General features: G+C 42.4%; 1 protein-coding gene across 4 annotated transcripts; it reads left to right on the top strand.

The window, feature by feature from the left end:
* The first annotated feature begins 133 nt into the window (after positions 1–133).
* On the top strand, positions 134–20,811 carry LOC121168096 (STE20-related kinase adapter protein beta). 4 transcript variants are annotated; one of them, XM_040997864.1, is made up of 12 exons: positions 134–286; positions 3,383–3,488; positions 6,849–6,929; positions 11,416–11,515; positions 14,127–14,248; positions 15,363–15,471; positions 16,279–16,402; positions 17,473–17,644; positions 17,931–18,035; positions 18,198–18,442; positions 19,456–19,498; positions 19,965–20,811. In XM_040997864.1, the coding sequence occupies exons 2-12, from the start codon at positions 3,477–3,479 to the stop codon at positions 20,106–20,108; spliced, it is 1,257 nt and encodes a 418-aa protein (XP_040853798.1). In that variant the 5' UTR covers positions 134–286; positions 3,383–3,476; the 3' UTR covers positions 20,109–20,811. The 4 variants fall into 4 exon arrangements, with proteins under 4 accessions (XP_040853798.1, XP_040853799.1, XP_040853800.1 ...); XM_040997865.1 differs by lacking the exon at positions 134–286 and adding an exon at positions 2,368–2,436; XM_040997866.1 differs by lacking the exon at positions 134–286 and adding an exon at positions 3,153–3,219.
* Positions 20,812–22,161: the final 1,350 nt, after the last annotated feature.

Below are 22,161 nucleotides of genomic sequence, written 5' to 3'. Positions count from 1 at the left end.
GCCCCGCCCAGGCCGCCCCGCCCCCTGGCTGCCCCGCCCCTGGCCGCGTCCCCGAGCCGGGGTGGGGCGAACCGGGTGCCCCGGGGTGCTCGTGGGGAGGGTTGGGGCACAGTTCCAGGCCGACGGCTCCCGTCCCCGCCGCGCTGCAGTCCAGCGCCCCGCGGCCCGCGCTGGGAGCGGGCCTAGCGCGCACAGCTCGCCTCTCGGCTGGCGGGGCTCCTGGTCGCCCTGCTGCCGCGCTGCTGGCAGCCTTGAAGAGAGTCCGCGGGCGGTGATCGCCACTAGGGTAATGAGGGGAGGCAGGCCCGGGATGGTGGGGGAGGTCTAGAGGTCGATGGGAGACGTGCTGACTTGTGTCCGCGCGAGATCGGGGCGCCGAGGCCGGACCTAGCCGTGCCCCCGCCAGCCCCCCTGCACGGCTTCTGGCCGGAGCTGGGCGCCCCAGGCCGCGGGTCCCCCGTCCGCGCCTGGACAGCAGCACCTGAACGGAGGGAGGTGCCGGCCACGTCAGGTGCGCGTTCCTCACCGCCCTGTCTCTCACCTTTGGCCGCATCCACCGGCCTGGCGAGCGTTGGCGCACACGGACACCCCGGCCGCCGGCGCCATCTGCCACCTTCCTGAGTTCACTGCCAGGTGCCCCCAGTGCTGGACGATGGAGGAGGCTCTCAGAGTAGCTCGGGTCTTGCAGTGCTTGTTTCCCTTGTGCCTTTGTTGTGTCGAGTACTCCTTTCTCCACGTTGGACGGATGGCTCCGCACCAAACGCACGGTGCCTGGCACCCAGAAGGCGCTCGGTAAATGAATGTCGTTGGAAGCATGAGTCACGATACTAAACTCAGGGAAATTCTTCGGAGCTTTGGTTTTTTACGTGTTTGATGGGTTCCCAGAATCACTTTGAAAATTATAGTCATTTTAAAGCTCAACAGAGTCAAGTCAGGTGGGGTGTTTTTGGTTTTTTTTTTTTTTTTTTGGCATCCTCTGTGACAATAACCTACTATCAGATGCCCCAAAGCATCCCCAAACCCGAGTTTTGTAAACAGAGAGAATGTCCTTCGCTTACCACCAAACGTGCTACCCTTTCAGGCTAAAGCCTTTGGATAGTGCGTTATGGAACAAATTAAAATCTGCAATAAAGCAGTATCATAATTGCAGTTAGCTTCATAGATACAAGTGCACGGACCTTTCAGAAATGTCGCCTCTTAAGTATGGTTATTTTTATAGGAAGGATTTATATTCCCCTGAGAGCTTGCAGAAGCAAACTGCTCTCCTCTCCACCCCCTTGCTAGGGGCGCAGCAGCTGCTTGGCCCCACTGAAGAGTCCGCAGGGGCCAAGCCGAGGCCAAATTCTTGGGCTTAAGCCACTCTGTCACCACAGCCCTTGCAGTGTCAGCAGTTCTCGCTAAGTTTTTCTGAAAAGAAAAAGAAAAAAAAAAAGAATAGATAATGTAATGACGTTTTTAATTCTTTTGAGACCAAACAGGTAACAACTTGCTAATGTTCTGTGGAAATGGCCCGATTCACAGTAATAATCCCCAGAAAATCCAGCTGATCACCACATCCCCAACCTCGCTGATGGTGAGAAGGTCAGCGGAAAGAGGGGCCTTGTCCCCACTGGGTGTCCCCAGCGCCCCGTGCAGCCCCTCGCCTACTCATTAGACAACTGGGGAAAGAATTCTTGGCTGTTAAGCAAGGACAGTGTAATGGTTCCCTATATGTGTATTTTTTCTCCATTCACGTGGATGTCTCCTTAGGCTAGACTATGAGTAAGTGGAGGTTTTACTGAGCTAAATGGTGTGGCGATTGGCATGGTTATGGAAACCCTGCCAACTTGCTTTCCGGGTGAGCTATGCCCCACCGCCACTGTGGTAGGAGTTGCGTTTCAGTGCACGCTTGCGAATCTTTCAGGTGTGTACAAAGTCTGGGAGTTGGGAGCACTTGCAGATGGCGCAGCTCTCACTTGTGTCACTGGAAGGTAGACAGGGCCAGCACGGCTCTCCCCTTTGTGGTAGCACAGCCACTGATGCTAATGCATGGCAGGTTCATAGTGGACGTCAGGAACACACTTACCTCTTCCCTTAGTAACAAAGTTGGACACTCGCCTTCAAACATTTTTTAAAACTTGGATATTTATCTGTAATGTTTGTGGCTTACAATATCTTCTGATTCTCATTTTGCTTGGGTGTTTGTAGATATGATCGAATTGGGGACTTGGGTAAAATGAGTCATGTGCAATGTAGAACGAAGAGATGACACTGGTTTCATGTCAGAGGACAACTGGCACTAGCAAGTTTAGACCATGGCCGCCCTTTCTACTGATATCTGTCAGGAAACCATTGGTGGTGTCTTTGCATCTCCTTAAGGCTAGACAAGTTGCTATTTTATACCTGAATCTACTGCTGGATCCTCTCAAACGCTTCAAGATTAACGGTGTCAACAAGGTAAACAGGAATTATTTGCACATCTTTAGTATCTGTCAACAAATTTCAAGAATGGAATTGAAGTTTAAAAATCATAAGGTGGAAGCAATTTACCCTATAAGAATATTATTTTCACATGAAAACAAAAAAAAAAAATAGTGTATCTCTTTTTCTTTAACCATACAGCAACAAGGACACATTAACTTCTAGTTTTTCATCAATCCTAATTCTCTCCTAAATTTGGTGTTCAGGGACCCTAAATGATTTCATAGGTGATTAATTCAAGAACAAGGCTTTGGAAATTCTCAGTTTTCTTATATTGGGATTCAGTCTCATCTTGGTGGGGGAGGAACTCATTTCTGTCAAATATAGGTTCAAATTTGCTTTCCTGGTTTACTTTCTTATTTGCTCAAGTGTTGTGGGCTGAGGAGTTGATTAGCATTTGTTAAGCTTGGCTCCTGCAGGAAATGGGCTTGGAGGCTGTGGCACCTTGTCTGTCAGACTCATTAGCATCCGATTGTTCTGCTAGAGGCTTGGGGGAAAGGTATATATGGCTGAATAAAGGGAGGCCAAGAGAGACCTCTTCCACCACTACTGGTCTCCTGTTGGTGTCTGATTCCCTGACCCTCGCCGTGTCCATGCTACCGGCCCAGCCGTCCGGTACACTCAAGGTTCCTTCAAAAAACAAATGTACAGAAAAGATAAGCGAGGTGAGGCCCTACACATGCAGAGAGCCTCCCCTCACGTCGCCGCGCCTTCCTCAGTCCAACTTGCTGTGTAGAGCTCTTTCGTTCCAATTTTAGTGTATGTGCTGCCGAAGTGAGCACTATAGAACTCTTTCAACGATGTTCCTAGTCCTTGTGTCAAGGAATTGCTGTATAAATGTCAGGTGGGTTTTGGGTAATTACTTGTCTTCAAAGAATGTTTTTTTATGTAGGTCTAAATTATTTTGCCATTGTTTTTACAGTAGGGTATTTCTGCATCCTGAAACGAAGATAAAACCACCAATCTTCTCTACAATAGATGGAGTTTCACCCCTTTCTGTGAACTAAAGCGAGTCAATGTCTCTTTTGGTAAGTGTCTGTTCCTTCGGCTCTGATTTTGTGCCACCAGGGTGGGGAGCTGCTTAGTGCAGAGCTGTGAAAGAGGCCGGTTCTCGTGGGAGCACCGGATTCTCTGATCTGCTGTTTGCACCTGAATGACCCAGTTCTTGAGAAATTAATTAAATTCTCCTTGAATTTTTGTCTCTCAAGAAGAACTATTCCTGTGTTTTTTGATATATTCATTATTCTAATCATTTTCCCTATACTCACTTTCTTACATTTATTTGTTATACTTGGGTTAATTCCCATCCAGTTAGCTAAGCCTTGTCATTTGAAGATTTTAAAAAATATTTCCTCTCTAGGACAAAAGAGGGAATATTTTGATTCAGAGGATTCTAAAATATTTCGTCATGGCAGAGATAATGTAAAGTTTAAATTAAATTACAAACTGATCTAATATAAGCCACTCTTGATCACATTCTATAATTGTTCCAAAATCCACTGTTATGGAATAAACAATTAAGGAAGATATCCCTTTGCCCAAATTTGGAGGTCCTGATACACAGCCCTCTGAATCTCAGAATCTTCATCTAATGAATGGAAAAACTAGGCCCATGCCCTTGTACATCTTTTCCACCTTACAAATTGATAACATTGATAAACTTTACATATAAAAATATAAATCTAAAGGATTAGGACTGAAATCACCCAACTCTGATCCGTGACCCAGATCTGACTGATTTTGTGGATAAAGTTTACTGAGACAGTCACACCCCTTCATTTTCTTCGTCTGCGTCTTGCTTAGTCTGCTTTCCTGCTGCAGCAAGGAGAGCCATCACTGTATCAGAGACCATACAGCCTGCAAATACTCTGCTGCTCCTTGGAAGTCTGCTGCTCCTTGCTCTTCAGGATGGGGAATTTCATCTCAGTGTGTTTCCAGATACCTGAAGCTCCCCTTTGAAGGAGTAAATCTTGGAGGCAATCAGTTAAAGTAAATGTGTAATGTGCTTCTCATATAACAACATCACTGTCTCCGTCTCCTCTCATCTCTGGAGACTGATGGAGTGGATCCGCAACTAGGAGTCTGAGTTCTGACTACAGTTCCTGGCAATCCTGGGTAAACTGAAAATGAAGATGATACCTGCCCTGCCAACCTCTTTCAATTTTTATAGATCAGAGATATATAAAATTATTCATCATATCAATGTACTCACCGTTTTTTAGAAGCATACTATCTTAACAGGAAAACTGCCTGGTCAAGCATTGTGTGGTACATAAGATACAATGAAATCCTTAAGCTAAAGCAGATACAGTGGTTCTAAATCTTTTTAAAAAAAATTCATCTGATGAGCATCTATTTGACTAAAGGCAGGAAAACACATTTAAAAATAAACTTTTGGACATGGACCAAAAAACATTTGGATTATGTAAAATATGAGGCCTAGACACCAATGCTTGTATTGGGAATAAGTCCCATAGGTACCATACCCTCTGTTGGTAGATGACAAAATTCTTGCCTCTCCGAATAAAAGGGGAGGTATTGACTAGCAATCATTTTGCTTGCACAGTTAGGCACATAAGTCCTTCTTTTTTTTTTTTTTAAAGATTTATCCATTTGTATTACAAAGTCAGATATACAGAGAAGAGGAGAGACAGAGAGGAAGATCTTCCATCCGATGATTCACTCCCCAAGTGAGCCGCAACTGCCGGTACTGCGCAGATCCGAAGCCAGGATCCAGGAACCTCTTCCAGGTCTCCCACGTGGGTGCAGTGTCCCAAAGCCACGGGCCGTCCTTGACTGCTTTCCCAGGCCACAAGCAGGGAGCTGGATGGGAAGTGGAGCTGCCAGGGCCAGAACTGGCGCCCATATGGGATCCTGCTGCGTTCAAGGCGAGGACTCTAGCTGCTAGGCCACTCCACCGAGCCCACATAAGTTCTTCTTACCATATGAATGGGAGCTCTCCTGAGGTCCAAGTCCCCAGCCAGGCAGCGGCCTCAAAAGGACGATTCTAAAGAGGCAGCTTTGGACCTCTGTTAACTTTTATACACACTGTTGTTCATAATGATTGTTGTGAAGATTTCAAGATAAATGTTGCAGAAGATATGTAAATACCAAACATAATAGATTAGTGATCTCTCTGGAAATTGTTTTCCATATGAACAGTAAGAAGTATCTTCAAAAACAGTTTTGTTATAAATGTTACTTACCCTAGAAAACCAACAGAAACTTTACAATGAATCAGTTCTGTAGCTGTCTTGGCATTGTTAGCTTCTGTTATTCAGAATGAATTTTACATAAGACAGTGGGAATATAAATCAACTTATTGCATGGATTAATAAAATATGCAAACTCTAGGAATTCACCTTAAAATGACCAGTTTAATATTGAGAAGTTCTGACATATATTGAAACAAAGAGAAATGTGACTGCTTTTAAATAACTACCAAATATGGAGTTGATATGACTTATCTAATTTGGAAGTGTCTTATACAATGCATGTATACTTTTCTTTTGGTATACCTTTGCTTCTTAAATAGCATAACATTAGATTCACCCTACCAATTGATGATTAGTCACGTGTTATGTTTTTAATGGCAATATGTAATAATAGGATCATGAGTTAATTTGCAGAAAAATATGCTGCGACAATAGAAGTATTTTGAATTTGCTTTGAATCAGAGTTAGAGATATTTGTGACTTTAAGAATCGAATTGGCTCCAGATAGACCTAATATATGGTTTAAAGTGAGTAAACTTTCTCCCTGGACTTAAAAGGGAAAATATCTGAGGATCAAAATGAAAACAATATAAAAATAATACAGCAGATCTTTAGTTAAATATTTAAAAGAATACTTCAGAGGTAACAAAAGTGTTATGAAGACATTGGCTGACACGTCTGACTCCCATATCAGAGAGTCTGGGTCACTATCTGGCTGCACTTTTAATTCCAGCTTCTTGCTGATGCCGGCCTTGGGAGGTGGCAAGTGAGATCCAGGTTGAGGTCTTGGATCCTGGCTTCAGCCTGGCTTAACCCTGTTTATCTGTGTCTCTGCTTTTTAAATAAATAAATATTTTTAGGAGATAAAATTAATATCCGGGCTTAATATGAATTGCTATGATGATCTCAGGAAAGAAGAGAACAAGGGTAAGAGGTAGCTCCGAGTATAATTCTGACAGATAGAAAATCTGTCGTCCACACACCCAGTTGTCTCCCCTCTGCCATTCTGAGTCCCTTCGTGCTACAGATCCTGCCTGACTTCAGTTGTAGATTCCTGTGTTCTGCCCTTTCTCTTGCTCTCCACCCTAAGACCAGATTTTTAAATACACACACATACACATACAATCCCTGGTGACTGATTTTTAACTTTTTAAATGTATTTGTGCCTTCCAGGATTGTTTCTGTACCTCACGAACACAAGTGGAATCACTGAGACCTGAGAAACAGTCTGAAACCAGTATCCATCAGTCCCTGGTAAGGCAATGCATGCTCCCCTGTGACAGTCACTCCTGGTTCTCTCACAGCTCTCCTTCTTTGCTGTTTCTTTTACTAGTTCTTCCCCCTCTATTCTCCTCTCTGTGATTGGCCTCTTCTTTTCCTAAACCGACTCTCCCTGAGAAATCTCACCTCTTCCCACCACTTCGGTGCTTACATTTCAAATTCCTGGAGCTCCTTCAAGTTTCCTGAAGGGAGCCTGGCTTCAAGTAGTTCTTTTGATTCTTAGATTTTTACCTACCACCCCATACTCTTTCTTGGACCCCAGAAGTGTCTTTAGAGCACCTCTGATTGGATTTTTCAAAGGCATTGCAAAATAGTTTGAAAAAAAAATTTTTTCAGATCTCAGCAATACATGTATTTGCTGCTCTTACTGTGAAAATCATCCTATAAAGCCATCCTAACTAGAAACTCTGGAGACTTCTCTTGCCCCTATCGAGTTGGAAGTGTCTTAAGTGTCCACTCTGAAAGGCCATTCACAGGAGCACTGTAATGTTCAAGCATCCTTCTCTTCCCCAGACCACTGCAGGTGGACTCCTTGTCTCTGGTCTCTTAGTCACATAGATAGTCTTCTCCAGCCATGCATATCCCCAGTCAGCACTACTTCCCAGCCCGGTCTGCCAGAGCCACTTCCTGTCTCTCAATCTCTGCTGCCTTCATAAGCCAGTGGATAAAGGTCTGGAATGTCTAGACTTTCTAGGTTTGAGTTAACATATGGTGTGCTCTCTATATGAGATACCATTCATCATTTTCTCCCTTTTAAATTCCTCCTCATTCATTAAAAAAAAAAGTTTCACATGTCCCACTTAAGAAACCTTGCCGTTTGTACGTATTATTCCATATGGTCCTGCATATATTAGACCTTCCCATAAAATAGGACTCTCAGTATAATCTCATGATGACCAGTATCTGTCTCCCTGTCTGTAACATCCTCATTAAAGTAGGCATCCTGTTGTTTTCTGCTTTATCTGCTCTGGGGAGTGCTGATCTGTGAACTAACAGTTAAAAGATCATGCTTGATACTAAATGTTTCTCCGGATCTTCTCCTTCCTACTGTGCTTTGGACCACAGAATGGCACCTGCTTGGAAATGCCCTGCTTGCCACAAAATAAAGATAATCTCACTTCATCTCATTTATGATTCGTCTCAGTCCTGTATTCAGCTATCCTCCTTGTCATTATTTCACCTTGTATTCTGTACTAGTTGATAGTCTTCTAGGCACCTGAGTTTTTGAACAGCAGAAGGTCATAGCCAGCCTAAGTTGGGATTCCCTCCAGGGTGTGGCAGTGTTCAGAACCAATTTATTGTTGTGTCCATGAGGGAGAGGGCTGAACTCCACTCACAGGTGCCTCCCTGGATCCTTCCAACCTCCAGGTTGGAGCCATTTTCTAGTTCGAGGAGCTGAATCTTACATCTCATTTGTTCTGGGAGTTAAACTTTCAGTGAGGAGAGCAGAGGCATGGTCTATGTGATGTCTCTTGCGGAAGCGTAAAACTGGAGAAGTTATGTAATGTAAATTGATACCAGCTGGAACCAGTGCCTGCTGATTAGAGAACACTTCTTGGGCCCTGCCTGAGTCATGCTTAAAAACACCATCTGTTGTCTTTAATGGGGCAACAAGTTTTCCAAGGACCAGGAGCCTATAGGCAGTGTTAAATTTTGTGTTCAAATGTCATGTTTGGAGGACCCTTCTGGTTTTCCAAATGATTTCTGCCTTCTGTAACACTTAAAGCCTTCATGTCTCTAGAAAAGTTCATTTTCTCTAATTAATCTTTGCAAATGAAAAGCTGCAATATTTGAGTTGAGGCGGTGATTTTTCAAATGATACGATTTTGGCATTGCTATAATTCCTAAAAGGTCTAGCAGCCCAGTATTCAACCCACTCAGTGTTTTCTACAGTATCCCTGAGGATTATTTGCAGAAAGGCAAACACAAAATGCTCCATTACAGAAAATAGTAAAACGATACAGGAAGGTATGTAAAACAAGTAAAACATCCAACATGGTCCATGGTCTCTCCCAAAACTTCAGAGTGCCCTTCCATGGTGGTTGCTGAACCAGTCTGTCACCCTCAGAAACTGATTTAGTGGATCTGTATGTCAACGTTAGAAGCACGTTAGATTGATGGATAAACCCAGCCTCCCAGTGTCACAGGAAGTAGTGCCCTTACATTGCAGCTTACATCCTGATAGCAAAGCTCCATGGGAAACCAAATATTAATTGGAAGCAGTTTAATTTGTAAAGGAGAACTAATGTCAAGTGTCAACGTACTTGAAATTCATAGCCTATCTTTTCTTTTGTGGTAAGCAGACATTTTTGCACATCAGATCCCTTCTGCTGGTAGCCCTCCGTTCACTGATGATGTGCCTGTTTGTTCCTCAGGTATTGACAGTAGTGCTCACAACCTCTGTTTGAACATGTGAGTGAAGACCTGTTGTAGAAGTAACCTTATGAGCTTCTTTTGCAGATTAAGTAGCCCCAATTCCTCTAGTGGTATCAGAACCAATATTGCTGGCCCTCCCCAGGCATCTGTATTCAGCAGTGTCCCTGTTAAGCTGTGGTATGTCAGTTATCCACCACGTTCCCAAGACTGGCTTGGTCACATCAATGATGTGACACGCAGGAGGGCTCCTGTCTCCTTCCAGCTGTTCACTCTTTATAAATGCACCTTCATACTGTGCTTTGATTAAGCCTTCCTTGTCATACATACTATGCTTGAGTTAGTAATTAGGCCACTGATTTTTTTTTTAAGATTTTATATTTGTTCCTATAAAACTGTATTGGTCTATGCCCATTCTTCCTGTTACTCAAGATTGTGAGTCCTGGTTTATCCTTCCAGTAGTTAGCTGTGTCTGGCAATGCACAATTCATGTTTGTTTTTTTATAAGCAGACCTTTTACATCTTCGGGAAGTTGCTAAAATTTTTCAAAGAACAAGGACAGGAATGCTGCCATAATTTTTGCTTTCTATTCTCTAACTAAACAGCGGATCAAAGACAAGGGGTCCGTTTTGGGGTGACTTCCTTGCAGTCATCTCACTACTGCCTGTTTATGGTTACCACATTATCTCCTTTAGTGCTTATAACTCACCTACCTAATAATTTGATCTCAGGCTTTTCTGGGAAGCAGTGTCGAGCTTACTCCTTTGCAGTTGTCTCCTGTTTTGCAGTTTGGATTAGCGTTGATATTTCCATTCTGGTTTCTCGTCTGAATTTCAGTACATCTGCAGATTTACTGTCCCAAATGAAGTTGCGTTTGGTGTAGGGATCTGAACCTGCTTGCAGCTGTGAGTGCTCGCTTACCATACAGCTGCTCCTTCTGGTTTATAGAGACCGGTGGAGGAGCTGGAAGCCCGATGGAAGCTGAGCAGCTCTGCTCTCGGACCATCTCTTGCAAAGGTTACACCATTTTTTCAAGCACTGGACTGTTATGTCCCTAATCTACCTGACAGGTCTACACATTGATACCCATTTGCTTTATCTCTTGGGTGTTTTCTTTAAATCTGACTACCTGTGGTTCTAAAGAAAGTAAATTGATTCATTTGGACTTCTTTTCATTTCACTGGAATAATTTTCAATTTTCAATTTTACCTTTTTTAGGCTTTCATTACTCTTGACCAATATTCTTCTTCATTCATCAGTAGCCCTGGGCTTTTTTCTACTCTCTTAAAAGTTTTTGGGAAACTTATCTGCCACTGTCTGTGTATATCTGCATCTGTCATTTCAGACTTCCACTGTTTCTCTTGGGTAAAAAGAATCAAGTATGTGAAAAACATTTAGCACGATTCCTAGCACATAATAATGTCATTTGCCCCCTTTCCTCCTCCTCCTTTTCTTGGAGACAGTAACAAGATTCTTGCCACCTGCTGGTGCCTGTTAATTCTAAGCCTTTACCAGATCCTCCTGGCTCTCATATAATGCCACTGGTTTAGGCATCCTGTTACCCCCGCACTGTGCACTGTTTCATTGCCACCTGCTATTTTGTTGCCACCTGTACAGACACAAACCCAAGACTGCCCCCAGTGCATCCCATGAGACCTTCTAGTGGCACATGGTCCTTCATTCAGGAGCTCTCTATATAACACCTCCACCAGCAGAGAATGTCTCTCATGGGAGAAAAATAGATGTGGCCAGCAACCACTGGCCTCGGCAGCAAAGCCTAGGGCGCCCCTCAGAGGCCCTGGTCAGCTCTTCCTCCAGCCGCCAGGAAAGATGATCAGCCTTTCTCAGCAAGTCCCAAAAGCTATCCGCTGGGAAGAATTCCTTGCTTTTTGTAACTTTTCTTTCCCTGCAGTGGCTGGATCCCTGGTAATCATGAGAACAGTCTCTTGAGCCACCTTTCTGTGTCTTGCTAATGAATTCCTGTGTGTTGGGAAATATAAGTAGCAGAATTTCTGTTGGGGTGGGGACACAAGATTACCGGACTGCAAAAGTTTATGTTATGTTTGCATCTGTTAAAACTGTGCAGGTTGATGAGCCAGCCCTTTCCCAGTTCCCTCCCTCTGCCAGAGCCAGCGAAGTGATATGTTCCACCAATGTTTCACACTATGAACTCCAAGTGGAAATAGGTAATAATCCTGAATTTCACATAATCGACCCCTTGCAAGTAGAAATGAAATTATTACCAGAAAGGTTGTTTTGTAGGCAAGACGTTTTTGGTGATTACGTACAGCAGAAAATTAGATGCAAATGTCAGCCTAATGAATTCAGTATATTTTGTCTAAAGATAATGACCCAGACTTTTTCAACATTCCTATCTAAAGATTTTTTTATTTCAGTGAAGTGCATTTAGAGGAGGGAGACCCAAAGTAATCTAAGTGCTTCTTACTTCTGTTTCTATTGTGGGAGGCTTTTCATTTTATGTCATAATTTATATTGGGTATGAATTAATATCAAATCTTGCAAATCTTCTCAGTCAGAGTCCCTTAACTAAATTGCTTTCTAGTTTAAAACTTTACCTAAAATGTTTGTAGTGTGAGCCTTTATCAGTTAAGAGTGGAGCCCAGTGACGGGGTCAGGTGCCAGGGACAATGCCATGAGTGGTTCCTGTCCTCTGCGTGGACAGGCACCTAGGACAGCTTTGTCTCCTGCACTGGAGAGTGCATTAGTTATGCCGTGTGCCAAGTGTTACAGGAGCAGAGACAAGGGAGTGCCAAAGCAACCAGCCTGGGAGCAAACAGAGGTGACCAAAAGGGGCTGGGTCCTGAAGAGTGAGCAGGAGTTTGCTAGTTGTTCTTCTCAGGGTTTTTATTGAAAAATAACAAGAAAAGTCATGGCTGAATGAAGCAGAAAAGGAATTTTTGAACAATGTTGCTAACTCACAGGATTGCTGGTTAGAACAATAGGCTGGCAAGAAACCAATTGTATAGAGTATCTGTCTAGGAGCAGCCATGGACTAGGACCAGTCTAGGTGGAATTTTTAAAATATTTATTTAATTAGTTACTTTATTAGTAACTTACTTATTACAGAGAAAGAGGAAAAAACACACAAAGAGAGGTATCTTCCATCTGCTGGCTCATTCTCCAAATGGCCACAGTGCTAAGGCTGGGGCTGGATCAGGCTGAAGCCAGGAGCCAGAAGCTTGATTTGGGTCTCCTGTGTGGGTGCAGGGGCCCAAACACTTGGGTCATCCTCTGCTGCTTTCCCAGGTGCATTTGTAGAGAACTGGATGCGAAGTGGAACAGTCGGGACTGAAACTAGTGCAACTAGTGCTGTCCTGGGATGCTAGCATCCCAACCTGCATGCCACCGTGCAGGCCTTTAGCCTAGTTAGTGATCTTGCTGCTGAGTTAGTCCTTCCAAGACACTGGCCCTCTGCAGTGAGCTCTGACTGCCCCTGTACCTTCATGCCACTGCCACATCTTCCCATTGACTAAATCTGGGCTACATGCCAGGGCGAGAGACCAAGGGGAGTGAGGACCTTCCCTTTTCTAAAGCAGCAAATTGGTGATGGTGATGGTCAGAGCATCCAGGAAACTTTATGCTGCAGAGCTGTGCTGCACAGCTAACATGTTTTACTCATTGTGTGTGGAAATATAGGGTGGTTCAGCCACCTTGGCAAGTTTGGCAGCTTCTTATAAAGTTAAAGGCCCACTGGCCCTGACCCAGCAAACTCATCTCAGGTATTTGCTCAAGAGAAATGAAAACACATGTCTGTTGAAAGACCTATGTAGGAATATTTTTGCAGCTTTCCTTACAATCAGCAAAAACAAAACAAAACAAAACAAGAAAAACCACCTAAATATTCTCTAGTCTTTGGATTAATAAACTGCTCTCTGACTACCCAACAGATTATTCCTCAGTGATAGAGGGAATCTGCTGATACAAATGACAGCAATGGATGAGTCTGGAAGCACTGTTAGTGAGAGAAGCTAAGCACAGACACCAGGGCATCGGGGTGGCACAGTGAGGGATGGTCACTTACCATGCCACCGCCCCATATTGGAGCGTCAGTTTAAATCCCAGCTACCCTGCTTCTAATCCAGCTTCCTGTCAATGTGCCCAGGAAAGCAGAGGAAGACAGCCCAAGTATCTGGGACCTTGTCACCCATAAAGGAGTTGTGTTCTTGGTTCCTGGCTCCTGGTTTTGGCCTACCACAAACCTGCATATGGCAGCCATTTGGGGGGCAGGCAGTAGGTGGAAAGCCTCTTTCTTCATCTTTCCCTCTATTTCTGACACTCTTACTTTAAAATAAGTCAGTTTTTGAAAAGAAGACTAGAGATAACATTTATATAACAAGGAAATACCAGATGAGTAATTGCGGAAGAGTTGAGATTGAGGATGGCTGGAGACTGCTGAATGACAAATTGTTATATTCATTATAATAGACATGTAATGGTATGTCATTGTTTTAATGTTTATTTCTCTATCTTGGGCATCTTTTCATATGCCTATTTGGCTATGCCTATATTCCTGTTTTGTGGACTGCCTGTTTAATTTCCTGCCCATTTTTTAGTTAGATCACTTGTTATCTATTATATGGTTGTTAGAATTGTTTACATAGAGAGTTCTGGATGGACATCTTGTCAGATACAAATTTTGTTACTATTCTTAGTCAGTGGCTTGCCTTTTCCTTTTCTTAGTATTGTATTTTGAAGAGCGGACATTTTGATTTTGGTGAAGTCCAAATTGTCAGTTGCTTTCTTTGGTTGCTAACATGAGTTTTGTGAGTTTTACAGGGAGAGGATTTGACAACCTGACTTCTGTCCACCTTGCACGGCATACTCCTACAGGAACACTGGTAACCATAAAAATTACCAATCTGGAGAACTGCACTGAAGAACGCCTAAAAGCTTTACAGGTGACCAGAGGAAGAAAATGATATGTGTTCTGTTTGATGGGGTTACACCTGTAAGAATTCCACCCTCCCCCTTTCTGTTAGGAAAGGTGGCTTTCTTTGTTCTGATTAACATGAAGTTACAGAATTGCAAAGGATCCTTGGAAGGCAGATCCGGTGTGGGAAAGAGCAAATGCATTTGAACTTCGGAATCTGCTATTCATTCCTTCAAAGGAGCATCGTGCTCTCAGGGCTGGTTTGGTGACTGAGAGCATCCCTTGTGAACCCAAGCACAACTAGTCATGGAGGGAAAAAGCAAGCAACGAAGGCATTGCCTTTACATTCAGCAAAGCAGACTGGGCATCTGAGTCGATATATTTTTTTAAGTCAATATATTTTGATAAAAATGCATTTCAGGTACATTATAGTGCTATTTTCATTATTATCTATCATTTCTCTAGAATGGGGCGAAGAATTTTGCTGTGACATTCTGATTTCTGAAATATTTATATGCACATGTGTATTCCATAGAAAAAGAAGGGGCACTTGAAAAAACTGTACTAAAGCTGGCGGTCATTTCTCTTGTGATGGGCTGCTGGCTGTGATTTTTATGCTCAGATGGCTTGTGTTCTAAAAGTGTTCTTTTTTTAACAAGAACATGGTGTAGTTCCTGAGATTGTGACCTCTGGAGTCAGAGCAAGTTCCCCTCCCTCTTGTACTCCTCTAGCTGACAACGTGCTGGGTGGGAGCTGTTTCCCAGGTATTGTCTTCTGTTAGCTGGGGCTCCCTTTATGCTCAGATGGCTTGTGTTCTAAAAGTGTTCTTTTTTTAACAAGAACATGGTGTAGTTCCTGAGATTGTGACCTCTGGAGTCAGAGCAAGTTCCCCTCCCTCTTGTACTCCTCTAGCTGACAACGTGCTGGGTGGGAGCTGTTTCCCAGGTATTGTCTTCTGTTAGCTGGGGCTCCCTGTGCCACAGGCACGTGGAGTGGCTGTGACGTTTATGGAGAAGCAAGCACCAAGAATGGGGCTTTGCACTATTTCTGTCCCTTGAGTAGCAGCCTCCACCAGTGCTATTACCTTCATCATAAGAGAAATGGTGATTCTGAATGTCTGGTCTCTTGTTTGTTTATCCCAGAAAGGGCTGATCCTGTCCCACCTCTTCCGACACCCCAACATTACAACCTACTGGACCGTTTTCACTGTTGGCAGCTGGCTCTGGGTTATTTCTCCATTTATGGCCTATGGTAAGAAAACTGATTTTAAAGTAAAATGACATCATTTTAGTGTAGATACTATTAGAAAGAGGAGAGAGAGCTTAGGTGTAAGATGCACTCTGTTTAAGTGAAAAGCCTCATGGCTGATACTAGATTTTATGAGATTATTTCTGCATCTGATTCATGTTGAATTTTCCTCTCAGAAGAAAGTCCAAGAGGCATGCTGATCGATGGGACTACTTCCAGTGCTTCTCCAAGAATCCCCTGCCCCCACACAGGCTGCTGCTTCCCTTCAGGTTCCTTGCCGTCTCTCAGTGGAGACCTGCTGGAACCCAGCAGACAGCAGCAGTTATGCAGAGCCGTGAACTCCAGGGAGCCTCTCCATGTGCCTCCTGAGGGCAAGGATCATTCATGTGCTTCCCATTTGGGAGATCCCATGAATTCACATTGTAGTACCGAACACAAAATAGTAATCAGGAAGTGCTTGGAATGAATAAGTGAATAGGTTCTAGAGCTTTGATTTTTCAAAACATCTTTTTTGTGACTTAAGTCTGTATTTTAAAAAATACACATACACATACATACATACCTAGGTATGTGTTTTCACTAATTTTGAAAAATCGGTAATTCTTTCATAATTTTTAGAGCATCATTAGGAAAAAATGTTCCTAAGATTCTTGAAGGAAAGTTACCTTCACCTGGGAAAGTAGCTAGGCTCTAAAAAGTAACAGGTGTGTGTGTGTGCACGCACGCGAGTATTTAAACAGAATATTTAAAACATGGCTGAACCAAAAGCACCTTTGCTGTTCATCTAAGGATTTCAAGGGTTTCTTTTAGGTTCAGCAAGTCACCTCTTGAAGACTTACTTCCCTGAAGGAATGAGTGAACCTCTAATAAGAAACATTCTCTTTGGAGCAGTCAGAGGGCTGAACTACCTGCACCAAAATGGCTGCATTCATAGGTATTTATTTATTGGTATTGTACAGTATGAAAGTGCTGTGCTTGGTGCTGGAGTACAGCACCTGCGCACTTCAGCTCGGGCTGTCTCATGAAGATGGAAGAGTCTGTGCGTTCAGAGTGCAATGCAGGGAGTGGGATCCTAATTAGCAGGCTGGGCAGGGGGTGGACTGGAGTGGGTGGAGCATGTTTTCTTTTTTAAGCAAATAAAAAGTTTGTCTGCTTGCCAGTTTAGAGCATGTTTGTATTGTGAATAGATTGCAATTCAATTTTTTCATGATTTCCTAAATATTTTGCAGTACCTTGAGATTATGAAACTAATTGTCAATATCCTTGATACCAAACTGTAAATGCAGAAGTAACTGACTGAATGTGACACCTGCTGTTTTGGCATACACTGGGATTTTGTTTTGTCTTTTAATCAAGTCACTTTCAAATGAACCTTTTTTTAAATTTTATTGTTTTGATCTCCTCAGAGCTTTCGTTCATACTCTTTGTTTGCTTATTTTAACCAGCATTCTGGTTAACTGACAGTTTCAACGGCCTAGATCCTATGACTTGAGGTTTTATGATATATTATTCATTGACCATCCATTAGTTTCCACATTCAGTATTTTGGATGAAAAAATAATGGTAATCTTTCTATTGCCGAAAGGAAAATTTTACATAAAATATCTTTGTAAGTGCTATGCCAGGAGAGGCTGTCTTTTATTGAGTAGTACTGTGTTTAACATTCAGTTACAATCCTAGTGTTCAAGTAATACTTATTTTTCTTGGAATTTTCCTAAGTGCTTTGCAATAGCATCTCAAATAGTAAGGCTGAAAATTTGATTCTATTCCTTGTTTGAAAAACTATCACTTCCAACATGTAGCTTTCTACAATATTGTTTTAGTGCTGTGTTAAGTAACTGAGTGAGTTCTTTCACTCCCTGTATTCGTGGCAGTGTGTATCTCATGGCTGGTTCTTAAAGGGTATTTAGTTTCCAAGAGAATACATGGATTTGTCCTGACCATGTTTTTACGTTCTTCCTGGGCCACGTTCCCAGTACTTAGGATTGTTTCTTTTTGTTCTAGGAGTATTAAAGCCAGCCATATTCTCATTTCTGGTGATGGCCTGGTGACACTCTCTGGCCTGTCCCATCTGCATAGTTTGATTAAACACGGACAGAGGCATAGGGCTGTGTTTGATTTTCCACAGTTCAGCACGTCAGTGCAGCCGTGGCTGAGTCCAGAACTACTGAGACAGGTCAGGTGTGGCCGTTGCATTGGGTTGTCTGTGCGTCTCAAGTGTCTTTTGAGTCTGACTGAAGGACAGTTGTGTTTTTATATTTGGATTGGTGAATGGCCTCCTGCAAGACTTTTTTCTCTTGTCAAAATGATGTTAGGAATTCTAAATTGCATATCATATATTAAGTGATTATTATGGGACTTTCTCCCCCTTATTGTTTACCATCCTTTATCAAAAAGAACACACACATAACTTTATGCTTACTTATTGCCACTAAAAACATTAAATCAATTGTATTCTACAGGATCTACATGGATATAATGTGAAGTCAGATATTTACAGTGTTGGCATTACAGCATGTGAACTAGCCAGTGGGCAGGTACCTTTCCAGGATATGCATAGAACTCAGGTACGTGCCACTGAAATTCCTGACCCCCTGGCCTTTTGTAAGATCTCTTCCATTCTAGATCATTGCTATTAAATATATATGCTCTAGACTGAGAAGCTTTATTGTTAGTATATTTGTTTTGATATTTTGCCTACACAGAGTTGACAGAAATTCTTCTTTTAGATGCTCTTACAGAAGCTGAAAGGTCCTCCTTACAGCCCATTGGATACCAGCATTTTCCTTCAGTCAGACTCCAGAATGAAAAAATCACGATCTGGTATAGATTCTGGGATTGGAGAAAGTGTACTTGCCTCTAGTGGGACTCACACTGTAAATAGTGACCGATCGCACACGCCATCCTCAAAAACCTTCTCTCCTGCTTTCTTCAGCTTGGTACAACTCTGTTTGCAACAAGATCCTGAGAAAAGGTAATACTGGCCACTTTAAATAGCAGATGTATGTTTTATACCTTACAGAAGCTTTGTCATATTTCCCTTCCCACAAGATTGAAATGTTTTATCTTTTGACCAAAAATGGAAGCTTAATCTACAAAATATCAATGCTAAGTGGGTGGGGGTGGGAGGGTAGTAGAGGCTGTGGCAGGGAGAAGTCAGTGTTGTAGAGTAGCGGGTAGCATCTCATTTGAGCATTGGTTCATGTCCCAGGTGCTCCAATTCCATGACGGCTCTCTGCTGATAAGTCTGGGAAAGGCAGTGAAAGCCTGGGTGCCTAGGTACCAGCCACCCATGTCGGAGCCCCAGATGAAGTTCCTGGCTTCTGCCTGGCCTGGCTCTGGCTGTTGCAGCCATCTTGGGAGTGAACATGCAGATGGCAAATCTCTCTTTCCTTCTGTACATAACTCTTTCAAATAAATGATTTTTTAAAAATAAAAACAACAAATAGAGTCAGTAGGCAAATGGAAAAATGACCACCACCAGTTCAACATCAGAAAAATTGGTTTCCAGTCTCAGCTTTACTGTTTCCAAGCCAAGTCTAGCCTTATTAGAATCAGTTGCTTTTTGAATATTAATGGTTGCATTTATAGTAATACATTTTAGAAACTGCTAAGCAATATTGAAATGTAAGTAGCCGCTTTTATAGTAATATAAATGATCACTATAGGTAACTATGTGTTAGCATCAGTATTTCAGAAACAACATGTGTCTTAATTATCATTTTTAACCTCAAAGTGCCTGGTATAGCTCATTGTAAATAGTGAATGTCCAATAAATATTTAGTATAATTAATATTAATTGAAGGACAGTTCTAGGATTTGTTGTTTCCATTAGATAAAGGTGGAGCTAAGATTTGAGCTTCTGACATAGCTCCTAACACTTTCTACTATATTATAGTGTTATGGCTGTTTTATAGAGCTAACAATTTCTGCTATATTATACATTCTAATCTGATTGTTTCTCATAACTTTTCTTTTTAATTTCAGGCCATCAGCAAGTAGTTTATTGTCCCATGTATTCTTCAAACAGGTGAGCTAATCTATCATCTATTGTCTAGATAGTTTCAAATTTTACTAAAAAGACATTTTATTTTGTTGGTTTATTGGGATACTTTGGTTATCAAGATTCTTACTAATAACTTATAAAAATAACGTTAAGAAACAGAAAACCTTTCGGCGGTTTAACAATGGGATTTCTAAAAGATTTGCATTTTTTAAAACAAAGTAAGTGAAAATAAACTAGACCATCATCACATGTCACTATATGCTCAGTCTTAATTTTGACTGGTGACTTTGTCTACATTGGCTAGAATGATAAAAGTCCATTTTCTGGCTTTTCTAACTCTTTCCAGGTGATGAGCAACAAAGGCATTTTTGGGGAAAATACTGAAAAACAGCATAAAGACTTCAAACACAATTTCTTTAAAAGTTATGTATTGCTAATAAGTCTGATGTATTAAATTTACCAACAGCCTCATTTTGGATTTCTTTAATAGATGAAGGAAGAAAGCCAGGACTCCATACTGTCACTGCTGCCTCCTGCTTATAACAAGCCATCGATGGCACTGCCTCCAGTGCTACCTTGGACCGAGCCAGAATGTGATTTTCCTGACGACAAAGATTCAGACTGGGAATTCTAGGGCCACCAAATCACCTTATGCCCTGTATACTTGACACTGTCTTCTTGCTGCTTTTTATTCTGTATTGCTAGGTACAAATACCAGAGTTATACTTGAAAATACAGTTGGTGCACTGGAGAATCTCATTTAAAGCCACTCTGCTCACAGCGAGACAGGTGGGCGTGAGTGGATAGCCTCTCTGTCTAGCTCAGTGTGCTCTCACAACTCCAGGGAAACATCCAGATGATTCATCTAGCAACCATTAGTGTCACTGAGTCTTTAGAAATGTCCCCAAGCTGTGACTAACTCATTTCTATCCTTCTGTAGTTTTTGAGCCAATAAACTTCTGCAGCATTTCACTCTCCTCTTGGGCTTCAGCCCTTGTAGGACAGTGCTTCCAGGTACATCCTGTTTTTCTTCCAGGTCCTCTAGCCTTTTTCATCAGTTTTTGTTATAACAGGCTAGTCTACCTTGGCACCAAACCCTTTTTTGGAGAAGAGAAAATATTTGTATTTTCCCTTTTTCTATTAATACTTATGGTAATATCAAACTGAGCCTCACTCAAAATAAATGATTCACTTGAAATACATAGAGAATTTGTAATTTGTTTTTTCTTAAAAAAGAAGAGAGCTAATTAGGGCACTCTCTTTGATTTTACCTATGTAAATTATACATGCTAAATTCATGCCCCCTGTGGGAGCTCAATAAAAGTTTATTGACTTGAGTTTATGCTTTTATTTTCCTTGTGTGATTTTGCAAAGATCAAACACAAATTCTACATGTGTTTTTTTGAAGAAACCATTTCCAAGTGAACTTGCAACTTTCAAGAGACAGCTGAGTACTTGGTTCAGTGAAGGCACGCGTTTCAGTCATTTACATGATCATTGCCTCTGTAGGACATTAAACAGAAGAACACAGAGGTCTGAATTAGTGCTAATCCATTATTAGCAAGAGAGGCCATGTCCCTCAGAAAGAGCATGGTGGGTAAGCTGTGGCTAATTGGAACTTACCTGACTTTCTTATTCTGTACATACTTACAGGCAGTCTACAAATTAACAGGCAATTGAATACAATCCTTTCCATGTTCATTGGCTAGATCTCCCCAAGATGTGGGTTTGGGTTACTCTACCAAGCAAGCCAAGAAGAGCTGCCAAGGTGAAAGTGAATCCAGAATGGGTGGTGGAGGAGACGAGGTACAGGACTAACGGAGACTTTGAGAGTACCCACAGTGGTCAGGGCTGCGCCTCTCTCCCTCAGCCAGAGAAACCCACTGTGGAAGCCATGAAACGGTGCCTCAGCTCTCTGGCTGTGGCCTGGGAAGTATAATGTGTGCACATAAAGAAATGGATTCATGGTAAGCAGCTGGAAGTGTGGAGCCTGATAAGTCCCAAGGTCTGCACGCTAGAGACCCAGGAAAACAGAGTACAGCTCTAGTCCAGCAGCCATGAACTCAAGACAGAAGAGCCCATTTCTCAGCTTGAGTCCAAAGGCAGGGAAAAATTCAAACCAAGTCAGGAGGAGGAATTCTCCGACTTAAAGGGCTTTTGTTCTGTCTTTCCTCTGATTGGGTGTACTCCACCCCCATTGGGGAGGGCTATCTCCTACAGGAACACCCAGAATAATGTTCAGATAACTGAGTGCCCTGTAGCCCAGCAGACACATAAAAGCAGCCAGTCTAGTGGATATTATAATCCATGGAGCACCTCTGCCTGTTTAGCTTTCATACCATAGGTGCCTCTCTTGCAATATTAACTTCCCATGCCTGGTGTTAGAGATTACCACAAACTCAGTGGCTTAAAGCTACATCAGTTATGTACAGTTCAGAAGCTCCAAACTCTGAACTGGATCTCAGCAACATAAGGCACTGGCATTCCTTCTGGGAGGTTTGGAGAAACCCATTGTCCTGCTCTTTTCAGATTATGCTCCTCCCACAGCACATGGCCCTCTGTCAGCCTTCCAGGTCAGCACTGTTGGACTCAGCTCTTGTATTGCCATTTGCCTGATTCTCTCTTCCAGTTGCTTCTTCTATTTGATTAAATTGGACGTAGTCAAATAATGCAGAATACTCTCCCTG

Source organism: Ochotona curzoniae, unplaced genomic scaffold, assembly GCF_017591425.1.
Source record: "Ochotona curzoniae isolate NIBS_2020 unplaced genomic scaffold, NIBS_Ocur_1.0 patch58, whole genome shotgun sequence".
In the NCBI taxonomy this organism is placed as follows: domain Eukaryota; kingdom Metazoa; phylum Chordata; class Mammalia; order Lagomorpha; family Ochotonidae; genus Ochotona; species Ochotona curzoniae.
Note: the sequence above shows the minus strand (reverse complement) of the source record. Positions and strands in the feature narration are given on the sequence as shown.

Excerpts from the sequence above, each read along its gene's own strand:
- LOC121168096 (XM_040997864.1), top strand. Across the intron at positions 11,516-14,126 it reads TGAACTCCAAGTGGAAATAG|GGAGAGGATTTGACAACCTG; the intron begins GTAATAATCCTG and ends TGAGTTTTACAG. Across the intron at positions 18,036-18,197 it reads AGGATATGCATAGAACTCAG|ATGCTCTTACAGAAGCTGAA; the intron begins GTACGTGCCACT and ends TTCTTCTTTTAG.